Source organism: Zingiber officinale, chromosome 1B (assembly GCF_018446385.1).
Source record: "Zingiber officinale cultivar Zhangliang chromosome 1B, Zo_v1.1, whole genome shotgun sequence".
In the NCBI taxonomy this organism is placed as follows: domain Eukaryota; kingdom Viridiplantae; phylum Streptophyta; class Magnoliopsida; order Zingiberales; family Zingiberaceae; genus Zingiber; species Zingiber officinale.
In genome coordinates, this window is record NC_055986.1 from 39,883,292 (window position 1) to 39,894,303 (window position 11,012).

The 11,012-nt window shown below is 34.7% G+C and overlaps 1 protein-coding gene across 1 annotated transcript; it reads left to right on the forward strand.

The window, feature by feature from the left end:
* The first annotated feature begins 565 nt into the window (after positions 1-565).
* LOC122037977 (serine/threonine-protein kinase CTR1-like) lies at positions 566-9,942 on the forward strand. The gene is made up of 18 exons (XM_042597493.1): positions 566-592; positions 639-937; positions 1,022-1,166; positions 1,744-1,859; positions 2,875-3,083; positions 3,938-4,231; positions 4,339-4,351; positions 4,612-4,639; positions 5,537-5,605; positions 6,218-6,318; positions 6,407-6,491; positions 6,570-6,668; positions 6,764-6,832; positions 7,944-8,027; positions 8,556-8,603; positions 8,766-8,860; positions 9,478-9,600; positions 9,677-9,942. The coding sequence occupies exons 1-17, from the start codon at positions 566-568 to the stop codon at positions 9,566-9,568; spliced, it is 1,872 nt and encodes a 623-aa protein (XP_042453427.1). The 3' UTR covers positions 9,569-9,600; positions 9,677-9,942.
* The last annotated feature ends 1,070 nt before the right edge of the window (positions 9,943-11,012 follow it).

Below are 11,012 nucleotides of genomic sequence, written 5' to 3' on the forward strand. Positions count from 1 at the left end.
CTTTAAAAAACAATCTAAGAAGAAAAAGTCAACAATTTGTCGAGACTTCATTTCTTCTCATTGGAGTAGAATAATATAAATAACAAAATATATTGATATCAAAAAATATAATATTTGAAAAAATAAAATTAATACAATTTTTTATATATCTAATAATTCATGCAAAAGTAAAAGTTTTGGGGATTGAGACCACTTCTAGAGCAGCCAACTATAATAGTCTTATCTTTTAGTTTATTTAATATGGCTACTAGTAATGCTTTTATTTAATCAAATAGATTTATTTAATTGCCAATAAATTTTCTCTTCATTGTTTTACGAGCATATCTTCTGTTCTTCCACTCATCTTGCACCTCCATCTCATGTTCTCACACTGTAAATCTATATTTCTTCCAGACTGTCTTGTTCTATCTTCTTCAGTACTTGTCTTCCGCCTTTCTTTTATATTTGGAATGTATTAAAGCATAATTAATTTTCATGTGTAGCTAGAGGCTATGTGATACATCTGTAAGTCTTTACGTATTTGATGTCCTGTGGGATGTGGTTCTTATAAATCTTTGTCCTTGTAATGGTGATGTTGATATCCATCATTAGTGTAATTGTATTTTTCAGGACAAGCTCACTAAAATTCTTTTGTGCAGGTCAATGGTTGCTTGTCATATTCAGATAAGATAACAGATGGATTCTATAACATTTTGGGAATGGATCCCCACTTATGGGCAATGTGCAATGAACCAGAGGTTGGACGAAGGTTACCCACATTGATGGCGCTAAACACAGTTGATCCAAATGATTCTTCGATGGAAGCCATCCTTGTTGATAAATATGCTGACCCTAATCTTTCACAGCTTGAAGATAGAGCTTTGGAATATTCCTGTGCATTGGGATTTACTTTAGAGCTTGTCGAGAAGCTTGCTAAACTTGTTTATGATTTTATGGGGTATGCCTGTGATTATTCTTCCCCAAATTATTAGGAACTTTATGTTGGCTATTGAATCTGAATATTTCTTATGGGAATTTGAAGGGGTGCATTCAAAACAGAGCGAGGAAATCTTTATCGATTGTGGAAATCATATAGCAAAGAACTTAGGAAACGGAAAGGATGTGTTGTCATTCCCATTGGTAACCTGTCTGTAGGACTCTGTAGGCATCGGGCTATTCTTTTCAAGGTAATTTTGTTCCTTCTCTTAACTAAGTGGTCAGACATGATCAATTCACTATGAACATCAAATCTCAATGGACTTTCCTTTTCTTCTGTATTCTTAGTCTGCTCATGGTATCAACAAGAATTTTGATTGTCCAAGATAAAAATGTGGTCATATACTTCCTTAATATTCTCATGATATTAGCAAAAGTTTGTTCAATTCTGGCAAATATCAGTATACGGACTCCCTTTTTGGTCTAGATAGTCAATTGTTGAAGTTCATTTCCTCTTAGTTAGAAAATAAAGCATTTTCTCATTCTGAAAGCATGGGATTAATGGATTCATAATCAGAAAATAATGCAAAAAAATTGTATTATGTTTTTTAAAAAGTTCAATAGAACCTTACCGAAAGTTCATTTTATAAACGTTACTATAAACAACTTTTTTGTAGCTGGATATCAGCAAAAAAATTGTATTATGTTTTATAAACCTTACTGAATAGTTTAATGCAAACTTGATTATGTGCCCATACATGATATACTTTTTCATCTACAATTTTATCAGTTGTACCTTATTAGTTATTGCTTCTATTTTTTATGCAGGAATTGGCTGATTACATACGCATCCCATATCGTATTACTCGTGGTTGTAAATACTGTTCTTCTGCACTTCCATCTTCCTGTTTGGTGAAAGTTGAGGATGCCAAAAAGTCGCTTAGGTTGGTTTTTAGATATATCTTTTATCCGTGATCATTTGTACTACTCATCTCTTATGTACAAAAGAAAGGCATTTTTTATGTTGGAAATTTTTGAAGGTGCTGAATGTAGATTCTGGTTAATCTCAAGATGCTAATTGTGCCTCTGTATCTTGTATTAATTTTCAGCTCATGTCCTTGTCCATAAAGAATCCTTAATTGTTCCAAAGGAATTCCTCTATGACTCAAGACGTGCCACTTCTTTATCTTTTATGCTTCACGACTTACCTTGATCTTTTGCCTTCCTTTAAAACTGTTTGTTTCCAATGTGAAGTTTCATGTTTATTTAGCTTTGAATGGCAAACAAGTATGTGATGTTGGTTCAATAATTTGTTGTTGGAGGAACAAACACATTGACTATATGCAGTATTTGTCAGATTATCAAGATTCTACAAGCATGCATTTGGTCAATGTTTATGCATGTATAACAACTATGGAGTATTGGTGTTTACAACATAAGGTGCCATTTCAAAATTGAATAAAATTCCAATATTTTTGTCTCTTTGTTTTCCAACTGTTATTTCTCTAATATTCAACTTGTAAAAAAGAAAATAAAATCCATGTCCTTCCCTGGTTATCATTTTACAAAGAAATTATTAGTTTGATCTTTATTTAGTTGATGTACTTGATGCAGAAGTTCTTGCAATGTGAAAAATGGAGTTGATCTTGTAATGGGAAGTATGATGATATATATATATATATATTTTTAATGGAGAAACAAGAATCAAGACCTGCGTTTAATTGAGATTTTCACTTTTCGGATGGATGGTCAGAACTCCACTTGTTTTTCTTAATCTTTTGGTGGTGATTTGTCATTGAAATATTATATGGACAAAGAACTTTCATTTGTTAAAATTAGTGATTTTTCCCTTTATTTCACTGTGGAATTAGTGGGATGAATTAGTATCTTTAGTGATGATATATGGACATATGATAATTCTTTATCCTTCATTCACATTATTTGTTTCTAATTTAACAGGGAGTATGTGGTAGATTTAGTTGGGGAACCAGGAAAAGTATGTAAACCAGATTCATCAATTAATGGGCATTTGCTTTCATCACTGCCCTCCCCGTTCCAAGTTCCACATCTGCATGGTTTCAAGAACTCATATACTGAGATGCCTTGGAATCAGATGTTCAATGAAGTGCAAACAGGTACGTTTGTTGGAAATTCTCACTATGCAGCTTGTTCTTCTCTGCCTACTCCACAAATTTTCTTAAAGATACGCTGCAAATAAAATTGGTCATTATTTTCATTCTACTTCAAAAAGATTTCATTTTATTTACCAGTATAAGGCTATCTCATATTTTATATGGGTACTGTCTTCTTGCATGTTTTAGATTTTATGCTAGTTTAATTATTGTATCCTATTTTTTCAAAAATTAAAGAAAAGTATAATTTTCTCTTGCTTTTCGAAGTTAAAGGTTTTGTAATTCTCTCACAATTGTTTGGTGGAAATATGAGCCTTTGGCTGGAGCACAACAAATTTCTGCATGCACATTGAAAATCTTAGGGTTACCTCGAGTTCTAGGAAATGGAAGTATACTTAAGCTAGCTTTTCAAACAAGATGGCTAGTTGTTATTGCTCCTGACATCCTCATCTTAATCTAATACAATTCTGCATGCATCATCTTCAGTCAACTTGTAATCCTTTTCAAGATAATTTATTAATTTTTTCACTTACGGCAGTTTTTCAAATGAGATGACTAATTACTGCTGCTGACACCCTCATCTTAATCTAATACAGTTCTGCATTCATTATCTTAAATTAAGTTGTAATCCTTACATGATAACCTATTTATTTACTTTTCTCATTGTAGTATTCTCAATACTGAAGTACATGACACATTCGTATATATAGTAAAGAGAGAGAATATTAGGCTTTTGCTAATACCAAAATACTTGTCAGTTGGAGTACTGAAATCAACTGTTAAGGTTAACAACTACTTTTCATTCACGAATTTGAGTTGTATGGTCTTAGTCCTGTGTAATATCTTATTCATTGGTTAAAGCGGTCATTATATTTGCACTGAATCAGGAGTCAGTAATGCTGCTTCAAACACATCTATAGAAGAAATTTATGCTACAGATGGACAAAGAGATTTTATAGGAGCTCATATTGAAGATATGAGTCATATGACTATGAAAAACTATTATGTCCCTTCTGAAATGGAAGCCTCCAAACAATTCAATTTGAAGGTAACTGATAGCATGGCTGAGAAAACGGGGAATTCTACGATAGCACGCAGATATCTGAATCTGGAGCCTTCACTTGCTATGGATTGGCTTGAGATATCATGGGATGAGTTGGACATTAAGGAGCAGATTGGGGCTGGTATTTTTCTATTGGAAATTTTTTATAGAGAAACTATTTTTCTATTCCTCAAGAATTATGTATATGAGTCATCATAGTTTTATGCTTCTCATGAACATTGTCTTCAGGTTTGTTTGGAACGTGTACCTTTATTTCAAAATAATCAGACACAAAACATACTGCCTTGAAACTTTTATGTAATGTGTCTACTTCCTAGATGGCTTACTATATAAAGCATAAAGTAAAACTAAATAAAATACTCGAGAGCAACTATGTGTAGCTTTAGTAGACGATATAAAATAAAAACAAAATATTCAAGGGTAATTTGTGTAGCTCTAGTAGTTATAAAATTAAAATGCTTGAGAGCAATTATATGTAGCTTTGGTAGATGACAAAATGAGAAACAATTGGTCGAAGTGGCATGGATATGTTTCTAGTTAGAAGTTGGTACTTAGAAGAGCTAACTACTCAATTAGATTCGAGTGGAAGGTGTCAGGGTAGAGGGTTTCCCATGAAAAGTTTAGTTGATATGATATAATGTAATTAATTGATTTAAATACTACTAGTAATATCTCCTTGGATAGAGCTGAATAGAAGGATAAAATCTGTGTACCTGACGCTAAATAGTTTGGACAACTTGCATGGCATAAGGAACTTTCAATATTTAGATTATTGCATGTATAGATGTGTGTCCAAGGAGTCAAGTGCTGATCCATGTTATTGTGCAACTCATTCTTATATTGAGTGTCCATATTGTCAGTCTTATTAATCTCAATCCATATTTATTTCTCATTGTTGGTATGTTTGTATAACAAATTCTATTCTGATTTGGGTAATATATTGAGTCTACCTGCTTCATAGCAGTCCTTGCACTGCACCTATTGAAAGTAGAACCCTTTTTAGTGACTGAAAACTTAGAACTTGAGCACCATATATGTAAGCTTTCTTTAGCAAAACGAGCGATGGTTGTATACAGAACTTAAATCATGAAATTTTGATACATGGCAACTAGTGGCTGGGGATTTCAAGTTCGCAGTTAGGCGCTTGTTAAGTTACTTGGTATGTTTTGCACTATGCAATATAGGAACAAAACAGTGACAACTCAACCATGCTGTATTATTCTACTCCCAATTTTAACTTAACCATTAAAATATCTGGTGAGATATCAGAGAGTCTGAAAGACAAATAGGATTTAAATTAAGCATACTGAGAAGATTTACTCTTAGCAACTGAAGTCATGTCATGATAATACCATTTTGAAGAAGATACTGATCGAAACTATTATGCCAAGATTTTCTTAATGTATAAGTCTATTATCTGCTGCAGGATGTTGCAGTGAAGGTTCTTGCAGATCAAGATTTTCACAATGATCAATTGAAAGAGTTTCTCAGGGAGGTGAGTAAATTGTGTGTAAAGATTATAAATTGTACTGTGCTGTTGTTAGATTTATCAAGTAATAGAATTTCAATCATCCTGAACATGCTAAGATAGAAGTGATACCCTCCAACAACTCACAGGAAAGTATAAGATGTTGATAGTTTAGTTTAGTTTTTTTTTTAATTAACAACTGTTGTAATCATTTTGGAGGATCATGTCAATTTAAACAAATAACATGGAAAGTGTGTTCACAAATTCCACTTCTTGTTATCTAAAAAAGGATCTAAATTATTGTTTCACCTTCCATTGCCAACATAGGGTACTCATTTTTTTAAAAAAAAAAACTCATAATGTACATTTTAAGCTCCATTTGCCTTCAAAGTTTTGTTTTAAGGAAAACATATATACCCAGTCAGAAAAATACTGCATCCTAAAATAATATGATATGGACCTGCTCTATGTAGGTTCATCAGAATACAAGTTCTAGCCATCTTATGCCGGGAATCAAGTCTTTATGATTGCATCATATGGCTTATAAAAGTCTTCAATATTTAGTGTTTTTTTTTTTTTCTGTTTGACATAAATTTCATAATCCTTCAAATGGGTGTCTATTTTTTCTCATGACTGCAGGTTGCCATAATGAAAAGAGTCCGCCATCCTAATATTGTACTTTTCATGGGAGCTGTCACAAAGCATCCACATTTATCAATTGTTACAGAGTATTTGCCAAGGTATCCCTGTAACACATCATGTTATTAAAAGGAACAAAGTCATTATCTCAGTTAATATTTGCATCTTAAAATGAATGTCTGAAAACAGGGGTTCCCTGTACCGTCTTATACATAGAGCAGCTCCAGGAGAAATTTTGGACAGGAGGCGTCGGTTGCGAATTGCACTTGATGTGGTTTGTGCCGTTTGCTCATTGTTTAGTGTTCATTTAATTCAAAGCCAGCACTAGTGGCATGACCCATACAAATTGTAGGCCAAAGGTATCAACTATCTTCATTGTCTAAATCCACCAATTGTCCATTGGGATCTAAAGTCTCCTAATCTTTTGGTAGACAAGAATTGGTCAGTGAAGGTATATTGTGGTTCTTCAAGCTTTGCTTGGTTGTTGGATATTTTTTCATTTGAAACCGTCTTTACAATGCATATCCATTGCTCTAATCTTCATAGGTTTGTGATTTTGGATTATCGCGATTCAAGGCAAACACTTTCATATCATCAAAATCTGTTGCAGGCACAGTAAGCAGTTATTTTCCTTTGATTAATCAGTCATTAATATTTTTTATTTAATTTGAGTCAAATTTTATGGTCTTTGATATTGATAAATACCTAAACCCTTACAAAATTGTGTAGCTATCCATGTTAGGAACACGCTTTGAAATTTCAGATAATTTTAATCAGAATTAGTTGAATTGGATTGGGATGGAGAAGGACTGATGTGTTCATTGTCTATAAATGGAAACCCTATGGGAGATTGAAATAGAAGCTAGGAGAACCAGAAGATTTGAAGAAATTGCATAAAGATATGTAAATTTTGCTGGAAGTTGGATGCAATGCAATGAATTCAGTCAGATCAAGCTGACTTTATCAAAAAATGAAAACAGTCATCTAGCCAACTTCTCATTTTCACCATTTCCAGCTTGGATCCTACAGAACACCCTCTAGACAAAGGCAATTGAAGAAGAGAAGAGAAGGGATATTGAAGTGGTGGAGGAGATATAGCTGGTATCGTTACTGCTATTGTTTGATTGTTGGAATTTTTATGGTCTCAAATGTTCTTACAAGACATCCCATCTTACAGTAAATGTGATGTTCGTGAAAGATAAAAAGAAGGATTTATGGTGTAGTTGGTGTAAGGGACATTGAAGTGGCGGAGAAGATGTAGCTGGTACCGTTACTGCTATTGGTTGATTGTTGGAATTTTTATGATCTCAATTGTTTTTACAAGACGTCCCATCTTATTACAGCAAATGCCATGTTTGTGAAAGATAGAAAGCAGGATTTAGGTTGTAGTTGGTTTAACCACGACATACTCTTGTTTGTGAGAAAGGCAAAGGATGGGATTTAGGACTGAACAAAATACATAAACTACAAAATATATTATTGGTTTGTCACAGTTTACTCACATGGTTTCTAGTTACAAAGTAATGATTTCAGCAGCACTTTGTCCACTTATGACTGTCAGTTCGTTGGCAGAAAACCTACCTAGGAACACATGGGTCATGCCAGATTCGACATGTTCTTTGGCTTTGTATTTTGGTTTAAGTACACTGAGAAAACACATCATCTAGAGCGATCCCTTTTTCATACTACGATTTCAGTTGGCACGATGATTTTTGTCATTTTACAGCCTGAATGGATGGCGCCAGAGTTTCTCCGAGGAGAACCATCAAATGAAAAGAGTGATGTTTACAGCTTTGGGGTGATCTTATGGGTGTAGGATCGAAAAGAATTTAGATATCTCCACAATAGCATGATATTGTCCATTTTGGGCCTAGGCCCTCATGGCTTTGCTCTTGGGCTGCTCTTGGGCTCTCCCTAAATCCTACGTCCGATCTTCGACCCACCAGGTCTTCCTGCCCCTCGGTCCACCCGACCTACTAGGACTTCCTGCCTGGTGTCTGGTCCTCTTGATCTGAACATAGGAGCCTCCACTTTCTTTGTTCGAGGTTAATATTGTACCCACATGGCTCAATTAGACCATAGCTCTTGTGCACAGTCAGCGGTTAAACCTTCTGGCAGTCCGGGCTCTGATACCAATTGTAGGATCGAAAAGAATTTAGATATCTCCACAATAGCATGATATTGTCCACTTTGGGCCTAGATCCTCATGACTTTGCTCTTGGGCTCTCCCTAAAAGGCCTCATTCCAATGGAGATATCTTTTCTCTTATAAACCCATGATCTTTCCCATGTGTTTCCAATATGGGACTATGTTTGCAACCTTGCAACCCCAACAATGGGAACTTTTGTCAATGAAACAACCTTGGCGAGGCCTTAGCCCTGCACAGGTAGTTAACATCTATTGTTCTTACTTTCAGCTATTCTAACCTACTGAATATTATTGTTGCATTTCTTCTCAAGCCACTCATACACAGACACATCCATCAATAATTTGTATTTACTTTTACTAACTGGCAATATGGTTGGAAATTTAATGTTCTAATCTTCAGGTTGTTGGAGCAGTTGCCTTTCAGAATAGAAGATTGGCAATCCCTCAAGATACTTGTCCCGTCTTAGCAGCGCTAATGGAATCATGTTGGGATGAGTAAGTGGTGTTCCTCTTATGCTTTTATGAGCTTCCATCCCATTATTATTTGCGCAAGTGAATATCTTCCAAATTCTTCAAATTTGTTGAGTGGGCAAAATAGATTGAAATTGATTCCTAGGAACAAAAAATGAGATAGGAACTTGTATTCTTTGAAGAAGGATGATAGCAACCATCTTTACAATAATTAAATTTTCTTCTGATCAATAGGAAAAATCTGTCAGTTAGATCTCTAGCTTAGGTCTTTCTTCTAACCGCTTGAAGAATTGAACAGAACAAGATTAGATATTTGCAATAAGTTTTCCTTGAAATGAAGTGAGGAATTAACTACGAAGGATGATAGGAAATACAATAGTATTCTTATGAACCGAACATACCGTAAATCTATGCATTGGGTGTGTGAATAGTATATTTCAAACCTATGCCTACTAAGTACTAACTCGTTCTGATTATCACACAAATTAGTCTTCTTTGTGTGGTTTAGTGACTATGAGCTCTGGGTTATACATGCATTATGGATTTCGCTTAAACCGTCATCACCTAATCACAAAAGGGGTTGGCGATTACATTCTCTAAGTGCTTGATCATTTTGGCAGTGATGCTTTATTCTCATGCAGTGATCCCAGGCGGCGTCCGCCCTTCTCCAGTATCGTTGATACCTTGAAGAAGCTGCTGAAATCACCTTCTCCAGCATCATCGTTACATTGAAGTTGTTGATGAAAGCTGCTTGAACGGCACAAGTATCCTCTTTACTGTTTGATTGTAGTTTCATCCAAAATTATTTTCTTGAGTTTTTTTTTAACCCAAAATGTGAAGAACAAGTGGGGCAGGCTACTCAAGCTAGAGCTGGAACAAAGCTGAGAATGCTACAAGAAAGGTGGCTGTTTTGAAGCTACCACTGGAAGGCGCCAATGCTTGTTCAAAGCTTTTGGAAGAATTGTTTTTAAGTTCTAAAAATTCAGCAATCAGACCTCAAAACCTTTTATACACTTAGATGAAATAGTTATTATTAGCTTCGATTTAAGTATTTTATGCTAGTGTAAGAGCTAATAAGTTTTCTAGTTGAATGACCTTCGTGATCATTTGAGCAATTGCAGTTGAGCCTTCTATCGTCGTTGATTTGGTTGGTTCATGAGCATGTACGATCGATATCGAAGAAACAAATCGATCAAGCGTTAGAATATTAGATGAAGATGGGTTCTTGGTCACCCTTGATGATTTGGTTTACACTCATAGTTTGGGTAGTAGTTTTGATTGCAAATTTAGTTTTGAGTTTTGAGTATTGAGTGTGAGATAATTCCTATAATTTACGAATAATAAATAGCAAAAATTGCATTTGGCAAGTCATTTTCTTTTATTTATTGCTAATTATTTGTATATGTTTGTTGAAGAAAATGAATTATGTAGCTATTGACTTTCGGTGCTAGCAAAATTAGAAAATTCTTTTATTTTAAAATTCAGATTTATCTGATCTAGTGAGATAGACTTGAATTATTGAATTCAAGGAGGTGGAATTGAAAAGGACGAGCCAAGAAGGTTAAGTCCGGAGGACGAACTGTCGAGTTGAGAAGGTCGAGCTGAAAAGGATGAACTATCGAACTGGGAACGTTGAGTCAGGAGGTCGAGTTAGGAAGACCCAGCTAGCTGGGAAGGTTGAACTGTCAACTGACTGGGAGGTTGTTTCATTGACCAAGTCGGGAAGGTAGAGTCAGAGTACTTGGCAGTTGTGTGACTGAGTCAGGAAGGCCAAGCTGGGAAAGTTGCGTAGCCGAGCGACTCTGGAAACTGAGTTAGGTGGTAGGGAGGATTGAAAATGATTATGTCAAATAAATCTTTCAATACAATATCTCAAATATTCCCCACTTTCTAAAAAAGTAGGGTAATTGAAACAAGTAATACTTTACATGCAAGGAGTGGAAACAAAGTTTTTTGTGATTGGGGAGTGCATGTAAAGTTGTGATTGTGATTAGAAATTTTTCTCTAATTTACCGAAAAAAGTATTAGAAAGGATTGTCTAAAAATTCTAAAATCTTAGAAGAGTCATCTTAAAATTCTTCTATGAAACCAGCTCGCTCTGCATTAACATATTGACAGCAGTCCTAATTCTAAATGGCTAATAGTGAGCAAAAGTTTGGTTAATTAAACTGAATAA

Excerpts from the sequence above, each read along its gene's own strand:
- LOC122037977 (XM_042597493.1), top strand. The coding sequence starts at position 566 with ATGGTGATGTTGATATCCATCATTAGT. Across the intron at positions 6,319-6,406 it reads GTTACAGAGTATTTGCCAAG|GGGTTCCCTGTACCGTCTTA; the intron begins GTATCCCTGTAA and ends GTCTGAAAACAG. Across the intron at positions 8,861-9,477 it reads ATGGAATCATGTTGGGATGA|TGATCCCAGGCGGCGTCCGC; the intron begins GTAAGTGGTGTT and ends ATTCTCATGCAG.